Raw genomic sequence first — 27,977 nt, forward strand, 5'->3', positions numbered from 1 at the left:
ATAAATGAAAAATTAGGCCCGATGCAGATCACTAGTTTATATAACTATGGCTCTATAAGGCTAGACAAGATCGACTCATTCCATCTTTTTTTTTCTCAGGACCAGACACATTTTAAAGCGTTATACAAAAGGCATCCTCCCATCTAAATTTTAAATAAATTAATACATAAGCATGTTTTGTAATTATATGTATTTTTTTTCGATTATAATTAATGAAAGCGTGGTATTATTTTAGGTAGTACATTATAGAGAAGAAACTTAATATTAGTTCCATTTTGGGTTTTTAATGGCCCATTTATGTTAGCGGATATGGTCTTTTTTTATGAAATGTGTTGAAGCTTAAAAACAAATACAAGTTCCCAAAAAAATGTTAGGCACATTCAATAACTTTTAAAAATTTAAATAGGATAATACAAAATTTTGCAATTTTATTTGACACGAGTCCATCTTCAACAGTGTTAGCAAACTAGGATGTGTTTCAAATTGTTGACTTGGACGGAATATGTAGGAGATGTCGCGAACCTCTGAAACCGAACCTATATAATTAGATATTTTTTTAATAAACCCCTTTGAATTTTTTTTAGAAGAGCTAACTAAACCTCTATGAATTATATAAACTCGATTAAACAGGTTAATATAAGTTTTTATTTTATAGATATTAATTAATGTAATTAAAAAAAATTACAGAAATTTTTTATATTTTTTAATCATCTTATCTCTAAGTTTTTATCATATTTATTTCTAAGCTTTATTTTTTGTAATATATTTTATTAAACTATTATGAATATATTATGTAATTTCTTTTATTGACCATTATTTTATGTAAATGTTGTCAATTATATATTATATTACTGATAATTTATCATTATAAAATTAAAAAGTATAGCAATCATTTTTTAAAAAAGACGCATATAAGATGATTCTATTTATCTCTAAAAATGCACGATTTAGAAAACAAGAATTTCTATATAACATTTGCCAATTTCTAATTTCTTCCATAAAATCAAGCGAGATAAAGCTAGAAAAAGTGTTTTCTGTGCATGTCTATATATTGATCCTCGATATTATACATTATCGTCATGACAAAATAACAGGATTAGAAAATATTTTATAAAAGCAATTGAGACATGTGATATATATAATTCACTCTTTCCATTCAAGTCAAAATAATTATCTCGAAAACAAACCTGATGTAAAATCTTTATTACAAATGAAAGAAAATAGCAAAAGTACCACAATCTGATTTAATACATACAATGTTTACCTAAATGACAGGAAGGGAGGGGGGTTATGATACACCTTTCGAATGGTATGAGGTAAAATATATATTAGAAAATAACCTTCTACGATTGCCTTCATGAAAACATTGACTCCCTTAAAGCGTGTATGCTATTAGTTTTAAATAAAGGAATTGGACCCAAACCTCATTTTCCCAAACTCAAAATTTTATAGAAATATTTTCTGAATACACATTCATATTCACATTCTGACAATCTTATCTTCATTTTTAATCATACCATTTTTATTATCATGAATCCTTTAATTTAGTAAAGTACAGATACCACTTAACTGATATATAATGCAAGAGTATATGAGTCTTAGATTTACTCCCGGCATAGAGGCATTTCTAGCCTTGTTTCAAATGCATTCTTCTAAAAAATATGTAAGAATTTAAGATTGAATGAATTTTTGTCACATGTGGCAAAATTATTGTCAACCCTTATCAAATAGATTCGACCCTCTATAGTTTTATACAAGATTTGATTTGTAAAGTTTATAAATAGATGTCATAATGTCACTAGTATGGTTGGTAATTCTATATTATTCTATTAAGCCAATTTTTAGCTGGCCAAATCGACTAAACAGGGTTTTAGCTGAAAAGTATCACTTTAACCTCAATGTTTTTATTTAAAAGATAGCTCAAATTTGGAGGAAAGTAATAAAAATGTATTAATAAACGAGTTTTCTCAGGCAGTCATCTGAAAATTGAGCCGAATTTCAATATGATTTCAACAATACATGTTCAAAATCTAAAATCAATAAATTTATTTTTAAATTTAATATTTATATTTAGATATTTATTTGAAAGAGTTAAAAAATTTAGAAGGTGTATGAGCCCTAAATAACCCCCCCCCCCCACCACACTAGTGATTTGTTATTTCTTAGATAATAGGTATATTTATATATTTTATTTTAAGTTCACTGAAAATGAATTACATTTATAAACTCAGTGGCGGTTTAGGATTATGTTTAGAGAGTTGGAAGGTAACAGATGGGTGTTAATCACGAATATTCAATAATAATAATTTTCAGATAACCGATTTTAATTTGAAATTAAAATGATATTAGAAAATTAAATTACAGAAGTTTTAAAACAAAAACACAATAATTATTGTAAAATACATTTATATTGTGTAAAATACGTTTATTTTGTATTTTGCAAGGTATTTTTACTCTTGGTTTAAAGTTTTATCATTTAGATAACTTAATTCCATTTATAAATTTAGAAATTATTTTGGTGTGTAGGGTGCCCTGTTGGTACCTACCAACGAGCTTTCTGTGTAATTGTTATAATTGACTTTATTTCTAAAAAAATATTGATTTAGCAAATTTATTTATAAATCATGCACAATATGGTTATTTGTGACTAGACAATATTAATGACATCTATAATAATAACTAAAGTTTCTCGATTACGCTGCCTGCATCTGTTCACATGAGGGATTTATCGAGAGTTTTAATCCAGTTGAGAAATGAATCCGATGAGACGCTCGGACCACCTTTTGATGTTGAAACAGATATAACTACTTCTAAATTGCAATTAATATGCAATAAACTATTAGATAATGTTCTACTTATTGATTTATAATATTATAATATATTAATATAGGAGGAAGCTCAGTTATTTAGCTTTTATGTCAATAAAGATATTCCCATATCTAACTCTTTAAATAAAATTTATGATTTTGAAATTCATGGTACTGAAGATACAATAAATATAACATTTTTTCCACAATCATTATATCGAGTTTACCCTGTCACACGCTGCACAAGTTCTCTCCCAGGACATGAAGAGGCAATTTTGTCTATACAGTTTAGTCCGAATGGAAGGTTTATTTAAAATAATATACTACCTATTTATAGCTTTTCCTTAGACAATTGGCCTCAGGGGCAGGTGATAAAACCATTCGATTTTGGGATTTAGATACTCAAACTCCATTATATGAATGTAAAGGTAATTATTTATAGAAACATGACTTATTTATTACAAATTTATATATTATTTAAATGCTTGATACACATATAATATATTATTGTAAATATCTTTAAAATTGACTAAAAATGATTATTATAAATAAATATCAATATTAAATTATAAAATTATATAAAAAATAATTATAAATTTGATTTCAGTTTAAATATAAATTGGATTATCTAAATTTATTAGCCTCTTTTTAAATTAAATGATAGAGTAATATAAGGAAAACTATTTTAGATTAAAAATAAGTTAGCAAATAGTTTTTAAGTCAAGCCAGACAAATTTTCCTAAATATTTTTATTTCTGAGTAAGGTCAAAGTTTTTAAAATATTTTTAAAGCCAATAATTAGGCAAATTTATTTTGTTTTCTTTCATAAGAAAATTATTTTGGATAAATGGTACAGAATTTATTTTACTTTCTAGGTTGGTTAAAAATAATTATGGAGACCAATGAACTCAATAGAATAAATTCTATTGGGGTTAACCTCTAATATAACTATTGGCTTTTTGTTAGATATGGTTCTGGAGGTGTATTAACTATATCAGTTTATTTTTTTTTATTTTAAACACATTTGTAACCTAACCCGGAAAAATCTAACATTAATCTAGCCTGCATGTCTGATATTTTATTTATATTCTCATTCCAGGGAAAATTGGTAAAAAAACATTTTTGGCTAAACCTTTCATACTAGTTTCAAATAAGAATGTATTATAGTAAAAACAGAAATGATATTTGAACTCATTAACTTTTATTTATAACTCAAGATATTATGGCTTAAAAGTGTAAAAATTCAGTTTTATCTTTTTATTATATATAATAATTTTTAATTAAAAACTAAATCAATTTGCATATTAGATTTGGTATGATATAAATAACCAACTAAGTAAAAGATTGATAATTAGGAAAAAGAATAAAAATCTAAATTTTTGTTTCACAATTCTATTTACTAGTAATTGGGCATTTTTTATTTTAAAAAATTGATTTTATGCCCATATCTACTAGGCCAATACTAGGAGCACCCCTTGTTTCAGAAAATATACCTACTAAATAAATATTTTAAAAAATCAATGTACATGTGATCTACCCATATATCTTTTAGTTTTCATAATATCTCTGAGGGAAGCATCACATCTAATTAAATTCCTTTTAACATATATTAAATTGACCTGATTTATTTTAACCTGAAGACTATATATAGAAGAAATTAATAATTTTTAGAAAATAGGGTTTTCCCCATCAGTACTTTTGTCTGGGTTTTTATGCATCCCATTTACCATATTCTCAATTGCATCACATCTTATTATTTAAGCACTATCAACAAGTTTCTCAAGACATTTTTGACTTGTTTCTTTTCCTTTAAGGTGTGGAAATAGAAATCAAGGGATTGTTTTTATTTTAACTAGTCACCAAACTCTTTAAACTTATTTTAGCGGCTTAACAAGTTATATTATTTAGTTGCTTTCCCAAGCTTAAAAATATTATGATATTAAATTTGCAATTATTTGATCTTAAACTTAAATTTCTTTTTTAAATGTAAATATCAGCAATAATATTTAAAATGAAAAACTAATTTTTTCAGCTTTTTCTAGTTCAAGCTAATTTCTAAATTTTGATTGGAATATTAAAATATGAAAATATTTTTTCTACAGAAGCTGATGCACCAAGAGATATGAGATTCGATTATTTCTGTATTATTGCCAGCCATAATTCTATTTTAGGATCTTCACTGCTCAAGATTCATGTCAACACAATCTGATGTGTTCAATGATTTTTTTTGCAATATATTCAAGGATTTTTGAAATCACTTTTGAAGCTGATATTGCATAACTTTTTGTTAAGGCTGTGTCCTAAATCAAAAAAAAAATTTATCAAAAGTTTTGCGAATCACAAAAATTTCGGGAGTTTTGAGATACAAAACATGCCCCGAATCATACATTTATTTCTAATTTTAAAATGTTTGATGTGAATGATTTACTATTTCTTATATTATTTGAAGATACAACTGAGCTTAGAAAAAGGCATAGACTTTTAGAAGGCTGGTGTATATGATACTATTTATATTATATGTATTAATTCTAGAGATCAAGGACTTTTTAAAATATTTGATATTATTCCATCTTATCCTGAAAACATTCAATTACATTCTTATAAATTTGGAGTCTATAGACACCACTATAGTTAAACATAAAAACTCTATTAGTATGAAGCTTCGACTCTATATAACACTCATGTATGGTGATATTTTTTTTTTATATTCTGTATATATTTATAGATATTTGACAACTGGTATGAGCTTTAGAAAAATAGCATTATATGCAAAGATGGGTAAAACATCAGTATGCACAATTTCACAGTAACATGTAGGTTATTATGGGTAGGTCTTCAACCCAAGCATCTCTGTTTACCAACAGTTCAACAGATGCTTGAAATATCAGCAGGATACTTCAGGAAATCAGGTTTTCCTCATATAATAGGTGCTATTGATGGAGAACATGTAAAAATAAAACCTAAAAAAGTAGATTCACATTTTATAATTATAAAAAAATCAATTCCATTGTGATTCAAGGAGTTTCAGATGATAAATCTAGGTAATTATATATTTTCTAAATTTTAATTCTTTTCTAGATTCATGTTGATTGAAGTTGGGTTTCCTGTATCTATCTCAGAATTTACAAAAAGCCTATTTTATGAAGGGATGATCAATAAAATCATAAAGATACCCAATCCAAATTTCTTACCTTCAACAGATATATTATCACCTTACATATTTGTAGGTGACGATGCTCCTTAATGGATTTTATTATGAAACCTTATAAAACAAATTTAAATGATAATAAATCAAATTTCAATAAGAAATTATTAAAAGCCAGAGTATCAATAGAGAGATGCTTTGGCATCATGAGTGCCAAATTTAGACACCTTTATAAATCATCAGAAACTAATATTACGAATACTATACAAATAGTTAAAGCTGACTGCTTATTGCATAATATTATAATTGAACACCAAGAATTCATGAAGAATACCCAATTCCAAATTTTACCCAATCTCAGTTCCAGCAATGGACTGAAAGCTCTAATAATATCAGAGAAACATTTAACATATTTGCAAATAATTATATGTAAAATTTTTGTATACTTTTATTTTTTAATTCCCATAACCTTATATTTCGAAATTCCCATAACCTTATATTTCTTATGAATGTTTTCATTTGTCAAAGTTATATAATTTATTTATAAATATTCAATAAAAAGTGTTGTTTTGATTATATTGTATAAGTAAGTTATTTGTAATTAATTTAATGAGGATGGCTGCTAAAATGACTAAATATTTTTTAATAAATCATTAAACATAATAATTTTTATTATAAATTAAGATATAAAAATATATATCATATGTATAAAAGATTACATATAAAAAGATATAATATCTGAAAAATTTATTTTCATATCATAAATTTCTTTCTCTGTCATACAATTGAATGTTGTTTGGAAGGACTTAAAAAATCCCTGAACATGATTATATCATCATCATAGGATATTTATTTTGCAAAATCTATTTCAAAAATAAATAATTATTCAATATAATAATATTTACCTCCTAATAAATCCATCTTTTCAGATTCGTATTTTTTAGTTTCGTTCATTCTTTTAGATATAAGATTCTCTAAATTTTTCCTCTTAGAGATATAAGGATAAATATTTTCTTTATTAGAATTGTCTAACTATTATTAAATTAATAAAATATATAATAAATATTCAACTTCTAATATTTCAATCTCAGACATACCCATTTCTATATGATTAAAAGGATTAACAATATCATTTAGTAGATATTGTGTATTTGGTTCATCTAATTTCATGTTATAATACCTGTGATGATGTTTGTACTTTCACCACATCTTGGATGTTTGGCTCATAATCCTAAAATATAGATTATTATATAGTTTTAATTTCATGTTTAATACCTGTGATGATGTTGTACATTCACCACATCTTGGATGTTTGGCTCATAATACTAAAATATAGATTATTTTATAGTTCTAATTTCATGTTATAATACATGTGGAGATATTTGTTCATTAGTAGCATCCTTGGATAGTTTCAAACTTGCCTGTGAATGCTTGCAAATATCTTCCACATTTTCTTTAAGCCAAAAATAATTCTCAATAAATCTTAGTTGCTTGCTGTTAGCACCTGAACCTAAAATATAAAATAATATTTATATATATTAATAATTATACCTGATTTGCTGGAAACTGCATAAATTTTATTAAATTTAGCCTTAATTCCAGCAAATTTTTCCTTTATTTCTTCATAAGGCTATGTCCTAAATATCAAAAATTGCATAAAAATTATCTCGCGCAATTTGCGCGTAGCAAAAAAAATAAATAATATAAGCCATTTTTAATGGAAAATTAAAAGATTTCGATTTTGCGCAAATTACATTATCATTAAACTTTTGCGAATTGAGGGAATAAAATGGCGAACGAATAATAACTGATGGAAAAGATTAGACTTTATAGACATCTATGGTGTAACAGCAGCAGTTAAAATCATATGGGAAGAGATTGGTAAGAGTTTTGATCGTACTTATAAAGAAATAAAGAAAAAATTTGCTGGAATTAAGGCTAAATTTAATAAAATTTATGCAGTTTCCAGCTAATCAGGTATAATTATAAATATATATAAATATTATTTTATATTTTAGGTTCAGGTGCTAATAGTTTGAACAGCAAGCAACTAAGATTTGAGGATTATTTTTGGCTTAAAGAAAATGTGGAAGATATTTGCAAGCATTCAGAGGCAAGTTTCAGTTTGAAACTATCCAAGGATGCTACTAATGAACAAATATCTCCACATGTATTATAACATTACTGCCCATTTCTTAATAAAAAAAACTGCCCATAATAGCTATAATTACAAATAAATAAAATATATTTAAAAAAATCCGGGCTGGGCTAGGCCTAAAAATATAAAACCCTGGCCGGGCGGAAAATATTTTTTGAAAAATAAATTCGGGTCGTGCAAATAGTACCTCTACAGGTCTCTGATTATTAAAGAATAAAAAAAATGGATTTCGATTTTATTTATATAAATAAATGGTTTTTATTTTTATAAACTAAAAATCAAGACACCATTTTTTTATAGGATCAAAGAAATTTTATGATATCTGCCGATGACTGATATTTAAAAAAAAATTAAATATCAGTACTAGAGACCTTCATGGGCCTAGATTTTAGGACCAAGTCCGGCCCAGGCCCATCGTAAAAAAATTTTAAGCCCAGGCCCGGCCTGGCCCGTTTTTAATATTTAAAAAAATTCCCAAGCCCGCTATAATATTTAAAAAATATCCCAAGCCCATAAAATTATTTTATGTATACTTAACTTATGCTGAAGTAATACTAATAGAAATATAATATTTTATTTAGTAATAATTTATATATATATATAATATTAATAAATGATATAAACAAAATAAATTTTAATTTATATTTTCAAATTATCATTTAAAAATAATATATTATCTACAATTTCGTTATTTATTGTTCTTCTTTCTTCAATAACCCTTCCAAAAGTACTGAAATTCCGTTCACTGGAAACATTAGATGCTGGAATTGCATGAATTTTTTTGGCTAATCTTGCCAATTTTGGCAAGATTTTTTCATGCTTCTTCCACCAATCTAGGATGCAGTCATCATAGTTGATATCCTCTTCATTTAGCTGAATATCCATATATAAATTAATCTCATCAGCATCCGTCTCATTATGAAGTATTGTATCATCCTCCTATGTAGACATATCCATTAATGAGGATGAAACTAAAAATAATATAGCTAAAAAGATTTATAAAAAATAAATTACTGGTAGCTCTAGTAATCCTCGAAGTAGGAATAGGAACATGCACATGCACTTCATCCAGATCTGAAGTATCTAAAAATATTATATAGATAAAGATATTTATAAAATATATGTTACCTGAAGCTCTAGGGATATTTGCTTCATCTAGATCATATATAGGAATTGGATTATGATCTGAATAATCACTCATCAAGGCCCTTGTACTATTTTTTACTTCAAGTGCTTCTTCCAAAGTGAGCATTTTTAACTGGCGGAATTTAGGATTTAAAAATGTAGCGATTTGTGTAAAATATCTATTTGGAATTTTGATATTAAAAATTCCTTTGCTCTTAATTTTAACATCTAATTTCACTATTATTTTGATACGCTTCGTATAAAATATCAGACACTGGTAACTTCTCCAATGTTTTATAAATTAATAAAACTTTAAATAATATAGGACTTCTATCCCCCTCCAACTCCTTGGTTGCCTGATCATATGGGGTCAACATGTCTATTAATGATTTCAACCCATTTTTATCAATAGAATTAAGCTTATCCTCCATATTTCTTTTCTGTAAACAATCTAAAATTTCTTCATATTGTTCATAAATACTTTTAAACATTTTTAATTTCGAATTCCACCTTGTTAAGATATCTTGGTAAACAGTCTTTGATAAACTCTTATTTAATCCACTTTGCTTAAAAAATCTTGTTAGGATTTACATTGAAGAATAAGGTTATATAATGAGGGTGTAGATATTTCCATATATTTTGGAGAAAAAGTTTTTCTTAGAATAGTGTTAATGAGATGAGCAGAACAGTTTAACCGTTTATATGGTTCTAAAGCCTTTATGTAAACCAAATCCTATAATTAAATTATCTTCTTTTTATCCAATTCAAAATGATAAAACATCATATACAAATGAAAAAAAGGAAGTTATCAATAGATGTGTAAAATTTTGTGCTGTGGATATTCACCCATTTCAATGTATAGCTGGTAAAGGCTTTAAACATTTAGCACAATATTTTATTGAAGTTGATTCAAAGAAGGGTTTGATTGATGTTGAAAATATTTTGCCAAGTCCTATAACAATATCAAGGCATATGAATGATATTTCTCAAAATTTGCACAAAAAAATATTCCCAGTGCCTTAATAAATTTTTTTGTAGTGCAACAACTGATTTATACACAGATGACTTCAAAAAGTACACTTATATAACATTAACTCTTCACTGCATAATTAAATGGAAATTAATAAAACGTTTTTTGTTTACTTCTCTTTTTTTAGAAGATAAAAAAAACAAGTGAAAATATACACAAAGAACTTGTTTCTAATTTTGCTAAACTTGGATATGCTTCTGATGCATTTTATAAAATCACATTCATCACTGATCAAGGTAGCAATTTGATAAAGGCTTTAGAACCATATAAATGGTTAAACTGTTCTGCTCATCTCATTAACACTATTCTAAGAAATACTTTTTCTCCAAAATATATGCAAATATCTACACCCTTATTATATAACCTTATTCTTCAATGTAAGTCACTAACAAGATTTTTTTAAGCAAAGTGGATTATATCAAAGACTGTTTACCAAGATATCTTAACAAGGTGGAATTCGAAATTAAAAATGTTTAAAAGTATTTATGAACAATATGAAGAAATTTTAGATTGTTTACAGAGCAAAGGAATTTTTAATATCAAAATTACAAATAGATATTTTACACAAATCGCTACATTTTTAAATCCTAAATTCCGCCAGTTAAAAATGCTCACTTTGGAAGAAGCACTTGAAGTAAAAAATAGTACAAGGGCCTTAATGATTGATTATTCAGATCATCATCCAATTCCTATATATTAGATGAAGCAAATATCCCTAGAGCTTCAAGTAACATATATTTTATAATTATCTTTATCTATATAATATTTTTAGATACTTCAGATCTGGATGAAGTGCATGTGCATGTTCCTATTCCTACTTCGAGGATTAATAGAGCTACCAGTAATTTATTCTTTATAAATCTTTTTAACTATATAATATTTTTAGCTTCATTCTCATTATTGGATATGTCTTCATGGGAGGATGATACAATACTTCATAATGAGACGGATGCTGATGAGATTAATTTATATATGGATATTCAGCTAAATGAAGAGGATATCAACTATGATGACTGCATCCTAGATTGGTGGAAGAAGCATGAAAAAATCTTGCCCAAATTGGCAAGATTAGCCAAAAAAATTCATGCAATTCCAGCATCTAATGTTTCCAGTGAACGGAATTTCAGTACTATTGGAAGGGTTATTGAAGAAAGAAGAACAAATTTAAATAACGAAATTGTAGATAATATATTATTTTTAAATGATAATATGAAAATATAAATTAAAATTTTGTTTATATCATTTATTAATATTATATATATATTATTACTAAATAAAATATTATATTTCTATTAGTATTACTTCAGCATAAGTTAAGTATACATAAAATAATTTTATGGGCTTGGGATATTTTTTAAATATTATAGGGGGCTTGGGCCGGGCTTGGGGATTTTTTTAAATTTTTTTTTTACGATGGGCCTGGGCCGGGCTTGGTCCTAAAATCTAGGCCCATGAAGGTCTAGTATATATTCATAACCTTTATAGTTTATGAAATTATGTCCTTTTTGAGTTTTCTAATTAAAATTTTATTTTCAAATATTATAAAAAGTTTAATTGAATATCTATTTGTCTACGTCTAACAATTGTTTTTAAATTTTCTGCTACTGTTGGGATTTTGCTTTGAATTTGACGCTAACTTGGGAAAATATATGTCATATCGAAAATGTTGGCCATCTTTGGGAACATTTTTGGGAATATTCCCTGATTTCGCTGTTTCTTTTTTCGCTGTTTCGTGCCCAGGCCGTTGTGTTAAGTTAAGTAAAATTATACCAATTTCCGATTTAAAAAATATATACTCTCCCAAGGTGTATAGGAAATTTGATAAATAACACTAACAAAATCAGAATGATTTGTTATATTTGTCCTATTAAATATCCTTAAAATAGGCTAAATTTGAATTTAAAAATTTAGGCCCAAGCCCTATTGCAATAATTTCCAACGAACCCAAGCCCGGTCCAGGCCCGTTAGGGCTTGGGCCGTGGGCCGGCCCATGAAGGTCTCTAATCAGTACATTCCTATTAACTTTATATTTTTTGTGATACCGCATAGGCGTCGAAAATCTACATTCGGCAAACCTCTAATTATTTGATATATATTTTATTTTACTTATTTTATGAAATGAGTAAATTTTAATATAAAATGTAAAAACATCTAGAACATAACCATTGGGTTTTATGCATTTCTTGGTCTCCGGATGGCAAAAAACTGGCATCTGCTGATAAAAATGGAAAGGTATTATTTTTTCATTATTAAACAACATTGTTAAAAAAAAATATTAATTTAAATCATAAAATTTTAAATATAGATATGTTTATGGAATCCCTCAACCGGAAAATTATTGGGAAAAACTATAAATGCACACAATCAATGGGTAAATTACATCACCTGGGAACCCATGCATATGTAATTATTAATTCATAATTTAAAAAAAATGTGTGTTGTTAAACGGTTCGATTTTTTAAAAACGGCTTGCCCAATATTTTAACCAAAAAATATGATATTTTACTCAAAGTTGGCAGAAGGGTTTCGACATTTTTTAAAAAAATTTGACACTCATTATTTTGGGTTAAATCATTTAAGTTTAAAATCGGCTAAATCGAACTGGTTAGCAACTCTAACAAAAAAGAGTCTCTAAATGTTATTTTAAGTATACATTATTTTTTATAAAAAAAAAATTAGAAATCCTAAATGTAGACGTTTTGCCAGTTGTTCCAAAGTATTAACGAAATATATAAATAAATATAAAGGTTTATTAACGATTGTTCATTAATTTTTAGGATTGTGTGATAAAAATATGGGATAGTGTTAGTAGGTTATGCTTAATGTGCCTGAGCGGGCATTCAGCATCCGTGACTTACGTTAAATGGGGCGCCAAAAATTTGATTTATTCTTCCTCTCAAGACAGAACTATCAAAATTTGGGATGCTACCGATGTAATTTTAAATTCATAAATTTAATAGATCATAGCTTTATATCATATATCATAGTTGCTCTATTTAAAGTAAATTAAATATAAATTATTAAAGCTCATTCAGATAAAATTAGTCTTCGAGATTGCTGGATCAGCATCCCATAAGATTTTATTTTAGAATCGTTATTACAAAAAACCCTATTGGTATTTTGACATGGTCTTTCTAGAAGCTTCCCATTTTTTGCTAAACTACATGTCCGCAAAGTTTTATCCAGTTATAATGGAAAGATATTAACATGACAAAAACGCACATTTTAATTTTATGATATGAATATTTATATATTAATTAAATAAAATTGATTATTATTAGATATATAAATGTAAGCTATGGCATGTATAGCAATTTTTATCTATTTATATACAAGTATATCAACATAAGGTTAACTTAATAAGTGCTAATCCTTCTTTACAACTTGGTTGTTAATTTATCTATTACACCTCTCAAAGGCTAAGGCGTTTTGTAACGATGTGATTGCTTGAATTATATTTCAATTTTTTTTTATTTCAACACAAATTTAATAGTATCACCCGTGCCTAATCATTTTATTAAATTTTGTAAATAATCAATTATTTAGGGTAGCCTATTCAGAAATTTACAATGTCATGCTCATTGGGTTAACGCCTTAGCGCTCAGTACGGATTACATTTTGCGAACGTCCTGTTACGATTTCGAAAATTACAAAGATCAAAATTACGATTCTCTATCTAATGAGGAATTATCAAAACTTGCCAGGGATAGATATTTCAAAATGAATAAAAATGTTAGTTTATTTTTTTTATTAGGGCTGTGCCAATATTAAATATCATATCAGGCCGATATCTAAAGAACAAATCCGATCCAATATTCTTATTTTGCACATAATTTAATAATAAAAACAAATTTAATAAAGGAACCAAAATTCAATTTGTTTGTAATGTTTAAAAAGTAAAAAAAATATATTTTAAATTAAATGATTAATGTCTGTAAAATTTTTTAATGGGCCGGGCAAAAAAATTTCCGGGCTGGGCTAATTTTTTTTGTATATATATTTGATGAATTCAGATATTTTATTATTGTGATAATCCACAAATTATAGGGTTTTTAATTTAACCAAATTCCAAGATTATAAATAGTTCTTTATTTTGGTGTTTAACAACATATATTTTGGTTTAAGCCCTGTATTTAAAAATAAATTGAAAACTGGGCTGTGGCAACTTTAGTGAAAGATTGAAACCGGGCAAAGCAAAAACTAAATTCCCACTGGACCGGGCTTGAAAATTTTGCCATTTGCAGACCTCTAATCGAATCGGTAAAATATTTATGTATCGGCACAGTCCTAATTTTTATACTAATTGAATGATTAATTAGATTGTTTGTTGACCAAAAAACATAAATCTCAATTCGCCAAAATTATCAGAGAAAATAATATGTATAACTTAATTTATTGAAAAAATAACTAAGAATCAAGAGAGAATAGTATCAGCTAGCGACGACTTCACTCTTTGTCTCTGGCGAGATCAAGAAACAAATGTAATCCCGAAAAACAAAATTGCTAACGAAAATACAAATGGCGATAAAAGCGAAAAATCAGGTTGGTTGATCGCTAAAATGACCGGTCATTGCCAAACTGTCAATCACGTACAGTTTTCCCCTAACGGTTTACTTATCGCAAGTGCTTCATTTGATAAATCCGTTAAAATATGGCACGGACTGAGTGGAAAGTAATTATGAAATTAAACTTGTATGTCCTTGATTATTATAGGGATCTAACTCCACTTTTGTTCATGCATACTTAATAATTTATTGCCTACTATATAATATATTTACAATATCTGTATAATTTACAACTATGTTTATATAGTTTTCATATTTTTTCTTTATAATCACCACCAAACGTCAGTTTCTCAGGCTTTAGAACTCCTTGGTATTGCCTTAATCTAAGTCCTCATTTTTGTAACCGCGATGATAGTTATTACGATGTGATACTCATGGCTAAACGATAGCATAGCCATACAATTAAACATTATATGTTTATATGTTGCGCTACTGTCGGTTACTATTAAACGAGGCCTAAGTCAAATTGGGACTATGTTTTTATACATCCCAGATTTTCCGGTTACATGGCGAGATTAATATTAAAAAAATTGAATTTTTTAATCAATGTATGTATAAATGACTCCAATGATCAGATTTTTTTATAAAAAAGTTCAAAGAATTATCAATATTAAAATATAAATTTGACCTGGATTTTCATTAACCTCGATGATTATGCCATGCCATACTATATTTTAGAAATCTTACATTTTAACTAAATGTATATTTTAAAATAATTTGCAATCAAATCTAACACCTGGTAGATTTTAAAAAATTTTTATGAGGTTAATTTTTTAAAATTAATATTAATATTATTTTTAATTCTATTCATGATAATAATCTAAGAATTATATGTTTTAATAAAGAAAATGATCTCATTAAAGGATTTTTTAAATCATTCAACTGTTAAATTGGATCGGATAGGATCTTACTCTGAATCCATCCTTAATAGTTTAAATGGGTAATTTATTTTTTACCGAATTTATAGCTTAACTTTCACTTTGGCCTCTGGGTTTTTCTAGCAAAAATGGTAGATCAAATTTGAAAGAAATTAATATAAAAACACCTTAATGTTAACGGATTTTCGCTGGTATGGGCTTGTAGATTGAGTCGTATTAGCCAATATCCAACTTTAATAGCCATTTAAAATATCAATTAAAATACAACAGTGAAATATACCGCATATTAAGGGAACGGTTAGTTTTATTTATTTTTATAATATTGATTGATCTTGATAAAGTATTATATATTTTTTTAAATGATATATTTTAAATTTGAATAATTTTTAAAAACATGCTCAGAAATCTCCATGTTTTATATTTACATAATTGCTATTTCCTGATTTTACTAGAGGTAGAAAAACATGGTTTAAAAATAATATTTTAAATTTGAACTCTATATCTTTAAAAAAAAATTTATATTTGTAAAAAAAATGGATTAGTTAATTCTATAAAAACGAGTAAAGGAGCAAATTATCAAATAGAGTGGGACGTTATAATGGTGATATTATTATTTATCATTAATTAAAATTAAAATACACTTCTGAAAAATAAAGCAGGCATAATTTTGCTAGCTTGTTGATGATTTTTCATACCAGTTTTCGCCTTTAACAGACTTCACTCTTATTTTATATATTTATTTTATACGTACACGCGATTATTCAGGTACCTATTTTCACTTCGTGGACATGTTCAACGGGTTTACCAAATAAGCTTTTCCAACGATAATCGCTTGCTCGTATCCGCTAGCGCCGACTCTACCATAAAAATTTGGAAATTAAACTTAAGCGCATCGGAGGAAAATGATAAAAAATCTAAACAGACCCACTTGTGCGTTGATTTACCTGGTCACGCTGACGAAGTTAAAATAAGAATAAAATTATATCATGTCGTGTCTTGATTATTTTATTTCATGACTCCACTTTTGGTCAATATATTATCGTTAGGTATCTATTTCATTCTTTTTGCTATAAAACAAGGTATGGAAATTAAAATCATTTATTTTTGTTTTATAAAATAATTTACAAATTTTATCACTTACATATCACTTGACATTTTTCTAGAGAAATTTTTTGAATTAAACTTATTTTAGCTGTCTAAAAAATCACTTGATATAAATCAATTTTTAAAAATTTTAATTAAACATAATACAAATCATTTGACATTTTACTAGAGATACTTTTTGAATTTATTTTAGCAGTATAATATAAAAGATAAACGGTCTCAGTTTTTTTTATTTTTGAAACAATATGAATAATAACTATAGCATGTTTTTGTAATAACCATAATTAATTACACTATAATACCTTTTGTTCGGATATAACGCACTACCAAAAAGATATTCTAATTGTTTAAAAAAAATCATTTATAAAACAAAACTTTATGATTAATTTATTCAGGTTTACGCTGTCGATTGGAGCCCGGACGGTTCCACCGTTGCTAGTGGTGGAAAAGACAAAATTTTAAAAATGTAATTTTTTTTTGAAAAACATACTTTTTTTGAATCACGAACTAGATTGAAATAGGAGGCATCGTTTGTCAGAACATTGCGATCCCCCTACTTAAAGTTAATTCGAGAACGTACTTTTCTAGCAATGCCGGGACTGTTTTGAATCATTTTAAATAGGCTGTTATATATTTTTCCAGCATTTTTTTTGGATAATAAACTGTCAGGCTGTGTCTTAGGTCGGCTTAATTCAAATGCTTAATTGCTTTTTAGTATAGGCTAAAAATATTTTGAACGAAGACACCCTATTTTGTTTTTTTTAAGTATTTGGCGACATTGTTATTTTATTTTCGTATTTTTTCCTTTCTTTTTAAAAAAATTATTTTTTATTTTGGTTATTTAGCCGATACTAAATAGCCGTTTATTTATTAAGCCGATCTAGGACACGGCCTAAGTTTTTTAATTAATTTTACCAGTATAAATAATATAAGGAAATTAAATGAAATATAGTTACCTTATTATATGAACATATATATTAATTTAATTTTAATGACTTGTTTGTTTTTTATAGAAAAATAAATAAAACTTAATTAATAGAGTATAAATAATTTTTTTCTGCAGAATTTGCAATTTACTTATTATAGTACAGCCGACCCAGAAATTTTCTAAAAAACATTGTTCTTAGGACATTCAATGGTCTATCGCTAGAAAAAAAATACATCAATTTCATATTTAATACTGGACAAATTATAATTTTTATACTGGCAAGTGATCAAAAAATACCGGATGCGATAATTATTTATCATTTTTAAATATTTCAAAACATGTTTATAAAAATGTTTGTTTTCTTTTTTATATTCGATAAAAAAAATAGATGGAAGAAATGAATATTCAGAAACCAATTTTTGGAAATCGATTCAAATATATTTGCTGTTATTTTATTTATTATTACACAATTTATTAAATTATAGACAATCTTTATACAATAAATATTATTTTTTACGTTAAAAAATGATAATATATTATTGCGAATGTACAAAGAATAAATACTTGTATTTCAAAAATAAATAATTCAAAAAATTGATACATTGTTTTTTTTGTTATCGCAATTTTGTTAATATATTTAAGAATTTCGAATATATATTAGTTTCGGATGAGTTGCAAAAATTCTTCTCTCGTCTTTGGGTCTTTTCTAAATTCACCCAGCATTGCACTTGTTATGGTTTTACTATTGTATTTTTGAACTCCTCTCATTACCATACACATGTGACTAAAAAAATACCAAATACAATTTTTGTAAATTATAAAATATATATTCAAAATTTTTGCAAAAAAAATGAACATATTGTTTTTTCTTTGTTGTGATTTTTTTTTTTATCTATTTAGAAATTCGAATATGTATGTTTCGGATGAGCTTCAAAAATTATTCACTCCTCTTTGGTATTTTCCTAAATTCACCCAATATTGCAGTTGTTATAGTTTTACTGTTGTATTTTTGAACTCCCCTCATTACCATACACATATGACTAAGAAAATACGAAATACATTTTTGTAAGTTATTAAAATATATAGTCAAAATTTTTAAACAACTTGGTTTTGAACGGGATAAAAAATTTTTGCTTAAAGTATTTCCCTCGTGTAGTGAAGAAAATTATTTTAAACGACTCCCGATGTTTTTTTGATTATTTGTCCAAAACCAAGGTGTTAAAAAATTTTTATTTTTCACTCGTAAAATAAATAAAATTTTATCAATTTTAAGCTACCTTTACGGTTTTGTAATACTCATCTACTTATCCAAAGCTATCCCAAAACTAGATTCTCCCATATGGAATAAAAAATATTCATTATTAATTTAAAACTGCTCCCATAAAAATATAAATCTGTTAAAACTTTTTATCTGGTCAAAAACCTTTATTTTTGAAATGCTATTAGTGTCACATTGAGTTGATATTTATATAGTCAAGTAAAATATAAAAGTGATTATTATTTTTTTTTGACACTTGATTAAAATATATTATTCAACTTTTTACAAATGATTTTTAGATAAAGCTGATAAAAATATACTTTTTATACTATAAAGCTTTTAGAGACCTGCAGAGGTGCCATTTGTATGGCCCAGCTCAAATTTTTTTATATAAAAAAATTTCTGCCCCGTCCGGGTTTTATATTTTCAAGCTCGGCCCGGATTTTAAGAAATATATATTACATTTATTTTTAATTTTTATAGCTAATAATGGCGATTTAAAATATAAGGACCGGGCTGGGTATTTTTTTAGAAAAATTTTATGGCTCAGGTATATTTAAAAGCATAATTACGAGAGATCTGCAGGCCCACATACACGGGCCGGGCCGTATTTTAACTTTTTTACATATACCCAGACTAGGCTTAAGAATTTTTTTTTAAAATGCCCAGGCTGGGCCTAAAAATATTTATTTTAAATAACCGATCCAGGCTGGGTCGTATATTTTAAAACTAAATATTTAAAATAGCCATTATCTATAAAAATTATAAATAAATATAATAATATTTTTTTAAAATCCAGGCTGGGCCTGAAAATAATGGTGCCTCTGCAGATCTCTGATAATTATTAATGTTAAATTCAGGGTGTGGATATAAAAATCAATTTGACTTATATCGCTAATTAAATCGTGATTTTTAGTTTTTTTATTAATATAAATTAAATTTATGGTTTAAATATATTCTAAATAGAGAATCGAATTAAATGAAAAAATTTTAAAGCTTACCCCAACATTTTTAATGTTTATATTAAATAAGTGCCATTTGATTTTTAAAACTTAATAATGATGTTGAGATTAAAACTAAAAATAGTAAAACCTTAAAGTATGTAACTAAACTTAAAATCAATCGTAGTAAATACAGTTCTTATTTTATCAATATAATCACCTTTCATGCTTTCATATTTTTCACACACACTTTTATATTGTTATCTGAGACATTTTTTCCACACTGCTAAATTTTTTCCCCTTAATTTAGTGTCACGAGAATTTCAAAAAATATCGTTATTATGACCCGACATCCAAAATGTTAGACTCATACTAAGCGAAAGATTGCTTTTTTTGCGAATTGATAATACTCAAATAGATGTCAATATAATGTAATTATTAGGCTTAACATAAATTGGTTGCTGACAGGAATGTTCTTTTTTACTTATTTTGAGCCAGGCATACATTGAAAAAAATCAGAAATTACTCTATAGCTTTTTTATAAGCATATAAATCTAAATCTATTTATTTATTTTCGTCCACAAATTTAATTAAAATTTTTATAATATACCTAGCTTCAATAACGACGCCTACACCATTGGGATTTACCGCTTCTGTAACTGCTAATGCTATTTGTTTTGTCAATCTTTCTTGAACTAGATATTATTTCATTTATTTTAATATAGTTTTGCTTTTTAGTTATTTTATAAATAATTTACATGTTATTTAATATTTATTATATTCCTATCTAATATAATAAAAATTCATACTTTGAAGTCTGCGACTAAATATTTCAACGATTCTATAAAAAAAAATATATTAAATCATATGATTTAAATAATGAGTAATATTATTAAGAATACCTCGCTAATTTGCTTATTCCCAGAATTTTCTTATTAGGCAAATAACCAATTGATACCTATTGTTATTTTTAAATATATATTTATTTAATGTCATATTTATTCTATTTATAATATTAATATAGTTGTAAAATATTCAATAAGAGTTTTAAATTAATGTGTATATGTCTATGTTTATATAAATAGTGCCTTCAATTGCACGATTTTGACGTTGCGTTGAATCGCAAGTAATTTATTTCAATTGATATTGTTTAGATTGGCGCGATTCTATTGTTGGGTCAAATATATTTTAAAAAATTGCAAATAAATCTGCGATTCATTTATTATTTTAAATTTTCAATATCGCATCTATTTAAACAAGGCTGCGTAAGTTTTTCAATTTTTTTGAATCACGCAAACGCTTAATTTTTGTAAGCACTATTAGAGACCCTGCAAAATCGATGTCGTAAAAATCCAGTAGTAAATAATTTAAGTATAGAATCGGCGCCTACCCCTGGCTCGATTTTTTTAAAAATAAATGGAGGATAGGAAATATAACTCAAATTGAAAATTTTATTCTATTCTCCATTTTAAAATCTCAAATAATTCGATGATGTTTATCTATTTTATTCTATTTATTACATTACACAAAGTATGATATGAAAATAAAATATTTCCCAACCCCCATCTCTTGATATTTTTTAAAAAATGTGATGATTTTCAATCCTGAATAAAAAAAGGAATAATAGGAATGAAATATATCGTAACATTTTTCGGGCTATGTATGGGCCTATTTTATTAACTTTGTTATGATAGGGCTCGTACCAGCCTTTCAGGGCTCGAATTATACTAAAAATTTACATATTTTCGTGATTAAAAATGATAAACAAATAATACGCTGAAAGGTAATTAATAAATTAATATTTACATATACTATTTTTTAGCGGCAACGTGTTTTTTTCCCGTGTGTTAATTTTTTAACTTTAAATCATTTTTGAGCGCGTTTTTTAAATTTAAAAATCTTATTTTACCGGAAATGTATTCTATCATGTTTGGAATACCTACCCTATGAATTTCAGAAAATTTTGTCATGAACTTTTGAACTTAATATCATATTAATTTTTCCATAGATTTTTGACTCAAAAGTTAACGGTAAAATTAATTACAATTCATAAGATAGGTATTCTAAACATGTTGGAATACATTTCTTGTTAAATCAGATTTTAAATTTTAAAAAAGGCGTCAAAAAATGATATAAATTTGAAAAGATAAATCACATTGGCGGAAAAAACATATTGCCGTTAACATATATAATAGAATAAAACCCGAGTTATATTTACCCGCACATTTAATTAATTATTTACATTGAAAAATTAGCTGCTAGGTTGAAATAATGACAGGTGGATTTTATGGGTTTGAATGTTGAGCGGTTAAAAAATGACAAAACTTATGAATTTAATAATCATTAAAGAAACTGTGGTAAATAATCAGTTAAGAGAGATTTTGCATAAATAAGGGATCATGGAATTTGGAATTATTTCAGATACATATCGTAATACGTAAAACATACTTTTCCTTTATGAGTTAAATTTAAATACCATGTAACAAAGTCAGGCCGAGGCCAATTTAATCCTTATTTTCTATCCCTTGAAAGGCATATCGATTGGTACATAATTTATTTTATATACTGTGTTTGTTAGAAAAAAAATACAAATTTTAATTGGTCTAACCAACAAAGGAGGAATTTTCCCATTAAAAGCTTGTCCAAAATTAAGCAGATATATTTATATCAATATAGCCCTTCCCCCATTCTAATTTTCCCCCCAAAAATGAAAAAAAAATAATTATTACTAACAATATTTATAACTACGAAAATTCGAGTCATGCAAGGACTCACCTCCCCCCCCCCCCCCCAATATAATGTTAATTTTTATCATTCGAATATTTTTTCCCCTACCTCACTCTCAGATTTTACCTCCTACCCGTTCCTAACAAATTAAAATTAGTTAAAAGCTCTCCATCATTTTTATTCAAATGACGATAATGTTGTTATAACCCCTCCAATTTTGATAGCGATTATGTGTCACATCCCCCCCCCCCCTCCCCCCACTTTTTTTCTAGAGTAGAAATCCTTGGAATATTTTACTATTCGTACAATAAGATAATTAATTATATTTTTATTTTAAACGAAAAAAATATGGATAATAATTTTTTCAAATAGATAAAAATTATACTTTGAAATGTAACAAGAAATTATGCTAAAAAAATGACTAATTTTTATATTACAAATCTTATCAGATTTAAAAAAATGTGAAGGAAATATATTTTGCAATCAGATTAAACTCATATTTAAAAAAAAGTATCTAAGGCTTTTTTCAATAATTTTTAAATAAATTTCTACTTTTCCAATGAATGGTACCAAATGATGTTCACATAATGAAAATAGTTCGATATCTCTTACAATCACCATTTCATCGTGATCTTCTTCGAAAACTGCACCATTCAAGATTTCTAATATAAATGGAGAAGAAGATACATAAATATGCATATAAATTCCTCAATCTCAAATTTTTAAGGAATCTAAATGTTATAATATAAACTGTATAATAAATTTATTTTTTTTACATTGGTAGATATTTGACCCGCATATAAATTTGTCAATGGATAGATATTTGACCAGTAAAATTAAATTCTATGTTTTTATGACAATATGAACTTTAGCTGATATAATAAATAAGTAAATGTTCAAAATATGATTTCCATGATATTTTAATTAATTCTTCATCCTATAAACAATGTTTAGCCTTCTTTGGCAGAGTTTTTTTCCTTGACTTTATAGAGAAACATTTATAACAATTATAAAGAATGCCTTTATAAAGAATGCCTTTATAAAGAATGCCTTTATAAAGAATGCCTTTATAAAGAATGTCATTTATAGAGTATGATTTTATAGATCACTGAGAATAATTTAATCTAGTTTAAAAAATTTGTGCTGTATATTGTTTTTTTTCTAAAATTTTTTTAGTTTCATATCTAGGTTTTGCTTTATTATTAACTCAGCTTCTAATATTTCTATCAGTTAAACTAAACCTGAAACGAATTATTAAATATGCATTGACGGTTACTATTAAGTCTAAGCCGAAGATCAACCGTTAAAACCTTGTTAGAATCGGAACCGAACCTTTGAAAAGATATTTGAACTTCATAATATCCCAACTCTTATAGGATTATTAAGAACAATTATGATTGATGGAAAAAATATTGTCCTCTAGGTCGAGTAGACGGTTCTCTTTATAATTGATTATGCCGAATTTGAAATACTATTATTTGTGCTTATTTTTGGATTGGGGTGGGGGGGGGGGGTGGCGTACTCTGAAAGTTTTGAAATTTTATTTATAGCGAAAAAGGTCAATTTAAAAATGTTAGCTAAAAAAAATCATTTTATAAATAATTAGAAGAAGATTTTTTGACCTGACATTATAAAGGCTTGTGGCGGCGCCTCTGATTTAAAAATGTTTCTAATAAGGCCAGACACATCATACATCTGTTTAATAAACTCATTTCTTTCTATTAAAATGCATGACAACATTATGTGATATATTTAGTTACCAAAATAGCATTTTAAAATATATGATCATGTTTAACAGGTCAATCAAACTTTCAATTGACCGTATTTTACTGTTTACTAACCCTGGTTTTTTAATGAGATTATCTATCAATACGATCGAAATCCTATATATTTTAGCCAATTCTTTTAAATCTAGGATTTTATAAATATTTCAAATTGATATAATCTTATCAGACAATCACAAAAAAATTTAACCCTGGGCTGGCAAAGTGCAATTGGTTCCTGGGAATTGATTTTAATTTCATTTTTTCTAGCTATTTTTAATTTTTAGGATTTTTCTTAGGGTATAAGTAAGTGGGGGATTTAAAGGGGTAGCCGGTATATTCGACCCGGTCTGCCAAACATGACACTGAATCTAATGTTAAATATATTTTTAATTAAAACATGATCTTTTTAATTCAATACAATATTTTCATAAGGTTCCTGTTAAAAATCTAGGTATATTATATAAAATTATCTTGTGTGTAGTGTCAAATAATCACATACAGTAAATTTTATTAGCCGTGCCGAAACTTATGGCGACTCAGGGCAAAAGCCTGATAAAAATTTCATTACTGTCAATATTCAAAGAATGATCAGATAATCTGAGAGCGCAAATTCTCATCCCAACTATAAATGATGTTTATTCATTGAAACAAAGATTAATAAAATCTTGTCTATACAGATATAATAATATAACCTTACAAAAAAAAACTAGATGATATCACTTTTTAAGGAAAGATTTATTATGCAGACAATACAGGAGGAAGCCTTAACTCTAAATCCAAATTTCAAAAAAAAGAATGTGAAATGATTTTAAATTCTAGGAATATGCTGCACATGACAATGCCAACAATCATTTCTCAACTTTTCTATCCTGCACACAACCTCTTCTTCGAATGAATGAAATCTTATTAACGGCGATATAATGGCGGCACCTAAAAAAACTATTTACTTAAGCTTTTTGATTTTTTCGAAATGAAAACTAAACACTAATTAAATTTTAATCATAAAAGAATAATGCGCTATAAACAAAAATATTTCAATTTTATATATCCTGGTCTTTTATGCAAAAGAGTATATTATGTCAGTCAATCTAACAATGAAATTAAACAGGATCGTAGGTAAGTTTTTATTTACTTGATCAAGAGTGTTCTCCGGATGCCACACTAGTTGAAATCATTAAAGTAATCCTTAATACAGTGGATATATTTGGTAAGCCTTCTTTTAACCTATTAGTGTTAATATAGCATAAAATTTCAGATGGAGTTTTTATTGGATGCTTGTTTAACATATTCACTTTTAATTCTATTAATAGTAATGCTTTATAACGTATCCTAATTCTGTGAATAAAATATTTAATTAACAACATTTTTTTTCTTTAGCTCTCTTACAGTCGCATTAATCAATTGTGGTAAATTGAATTAGAAATGATCTCTGAAGAGCTTTAACTGCTGGAAACGTTCCCCAACTATTTTTTGGTTTGATCTAATGCATTGAATAATTCAATCTAATATTCTTTTTGTGGATCATGTATTGGCGTGTCATCTCCTTCGTAAGGAAATTGTTTTTGAACTTTCGGTCTACAAATTAATGTTTTTGAAGAAAAGCCCTTGCACTTCTAAACTCAATTCCGATATATACGCAAGCTCTTTTACTGAGTCAAGGGAATTCTGAAAGTCGTTTTCCTTAAACCCATCTAAAAAATCTAGCATAGTGTATTGGCCTTTTCCATGATCCATTATCATAACCTTGTCCACGACAATTTTTGTCTCTAATCCCAGATTTTTCTAAATAATATTAACACTTACCTGGCCAGTACTGAAATCGAGGTTTGGAAGCTAACAAATAGCTCATATATTTTCAACGGAGTTTTTGTTAAGAACTACTTTATCATTTAACTATGATCAATTGTACCAGGTGGCTTATGTAGCCTAACATACGGAAAAATATATTGCGTAGGTATTGATTATGAATTTCACTATTATTAATGTGGTCGATTAATATTATTAATTTCGATAAAAGAATTGAATTTTATAACTGAAAAATAAATGAAGTTTTTTTTCCTAATTAAATATGAATCAAATTTTTTTTATAATACACATGACTTGCCAAACCTTTTTTCCAATACAAGAATTTTTTACAAAAAATTAATAATAATTCCTTGTTTGTATGTAAAATATACAAAAAAATTCTTATTTTTCAAGAGGCTAAAAATATTTGAGTTTCTTGGCACCTCCATCCCCGCCCTGAATAGTATTACGATATAATTCGATCAATAGATATATTAATGATAAAATAAGTCATTCCTAAATAAAGACCTTAGTTATTATTCCAAAATAAAAAGAATGTCAAAGTCTGTTTCAGTTCATTATCATTTATTTATAATGTGATTATTGCATAACATCATCCATATCGTTAATTTACATCAATCAATCATAATATTTATTAGTTATTACATAATTATATAATATTGTAAAACCTTGAAAACTTAATTATATTAATTAATGAGTCATTCAAAGGATATGCTCAACTTATTATTTATAATTTTGTCAAACCAGTAGCATTGTAGGGTATGTGGAGGGGCTCAAGCTCCCTAATTTTTTAAACATGATTTTTCTTTCTTTTTGCAAATTTTTGGAGAAATTCCTTTTTTTTATGTCAATTTTTGAAATTTTTAAAACCATTTCAAGATGCCTAAAGTTTAAAAAAAAATTATTAAAAATTAATGGCTGTCTCATAACTTTTTGTAAAATACCGGAAATTCTAATATTAGTCATTTCAACTTTTCATATATATATTTGGTTACCTTTCAACTCTTGATCATACCCTTGAGTAAAATAGGTGTATGCTTTAGCCGCCCTTTCTGGTGTCTTTAAAAGTCCGTCTCTGTTGGGATCTTCTCCGAGCGTTAGCAACAATTTCTTGAATACGTCGGATAAATCATCTTTGGTCAAAGATTCTCTCCGCTTAATCCTAACATGGTTATCAAATATTTCTCTTTTGACCTGTCTATCTTCTGGGCTATTGTATCTGAGTCTGTCTTCTTCTGGTATACCCCCATTTTGGGAATAATTTTTTGAGAGTTTATCTAAATTTGGAACGTCGAGGATGCTAATATTCGTATTGCTATAATGGCATGAGTCGCTATTAGTAATGGAGTCTAGCTTTGTTAAATCGTAGCTTTTCTCGTGAGAATCAATTGAGGTAAACACGATCCCGTTTGCATTTTCGAAGTTCGGATCTATTTCTTTGTTCAATATAGGCATGCTACCTTTCATTTTTTTAAATTTTTTTTAATATCAAAGTCATTATTTTTGGTTATGAATAATATAATATATTTACAATATAAATATAAAAAATTAAGTGCAACTAACATGATGAAATAAAAAAATTATTTACCTTTTATTAAGTAAAAAAAAAGGCAAGAGGGAAATATTTTGTAAAAATAATAAATAAAAGCAAAAATCTATTTTATTTTTTTTAAAATTGCAAATTGAAATGTTAATATTATTTATTAGATGAAGGTAAAAGTTTTATATTATTTTAAAAG

General features: G+C 26.6%; 2 protein-coding genes and 1 long non-coding RNA gene across 5 annotated transcripts; 1 reads left to right on the forward strand and 2 right to left on the reverse strand.

The window, feature by feature from the left end:
* The first annotated feature begins 2,696 nt into the window (after positions 1-2,696).
* Positions 2,697-18,263, forward strand: LOC135922683 (notchless protein homolog 1-like). Its single transcript, XM_065457117.1, has 12 exons — positions 2,697-2,848; positions 2,891-3,111; positions 3,156-3,235; positions 12,421-12,497; positions 12,571-12,668; positions 12,945-12,981; positions 13,043-13,198; positions 13,812-13,997; positions 14,678-14,937; positions 16,474-16,669; positions 17,208-17,278; positions 18,129-18,263. The coding sequence occupies exons 1-12, from the start codon at positions 2,717-2,719 to the stop codon at positions 18,139-18,141; spliced, it is 1,527 nt and encodes a 508-aa protein (XP_065313189.1). The 5' UTR covers positions 2,697-2,716; the 3' UTR covers positions 18,142-18,263.
* Positions 7,066-7,405, reverse strand: LOC135922684 (uncharacterized). Its single transcript, XR_010570997.1, has 3 exons — positions 7,323-7,405; positions 7,228-7,277; positions 7,066-7,183 (listed from the first exon to the last, which is right to left on the reverse strand). It is a non-coding gene; the product is annotated as an uncharacterized LOC135922684 (long non-coding RNA).
* Positions 18,221-27,977, reverse strand: LOC135922682 (GTP cyclohydrolase 1-like). Of its 3 annotated transcripts, XM_065457115.1 has the most exons (7): positions 27,827-27,977; positions 27,234-27,698; positions 23,219-23,328; positions 20,842-20,897; positions 20,749-20,780; positions 20,550-20,634; positions 18,224-18,524 (listed from the first exon to the last, which is right to left on the reverse strand). In XM_065457115.1, the coding sequence occupies exons 2-7, from the start codon at positions 27,691-27,693 to the stop codon at positions 18,398-18,400; spliced, it is 870 nt and encodes a 289-aa protein (XP_065313187.1). In that variant the 5' UTR covers positions 27,694-27,698; positions 27,827-27,977; the 3' UTR covers positions 18,224-18,397. The 3 variants fall into 3 exon arrangements, with proteins under 3 accessions (XP_065313186.1, XP_065313187.1, XP_065313188.1); XM_065457114.1 differs by lacking the exon at positions 27,827-27,977 and having other exon boundaries at positions 18,221-18,524; positions 27,234-27,786; XM_065457116.1 differs by lacking the exons at positions 18,224-18,524; positions 27,827-27,977 and adding an exon at positions 18,556-18,780 and having other exon boundaries at positions 27,234-27,786.

This window comes from Gordionus sp. m RMFG-2023, chromosome 1, assembly GCF_954871325.1.
Source record: "Gordionus sp. m RMFG-2023 chromosome 1, tfGorSpeb1-WG-v2, whole genome shotgun sequence".
In the NCBI taxonomy this organism is placed as follows: domain Eukaryota; kingdom Metazoa; phylum Nematomorpha; class Gordioida; order Chordodea; family Parachordodidae; genus Gordionus; species Gordionus sp. m RMFG-2023.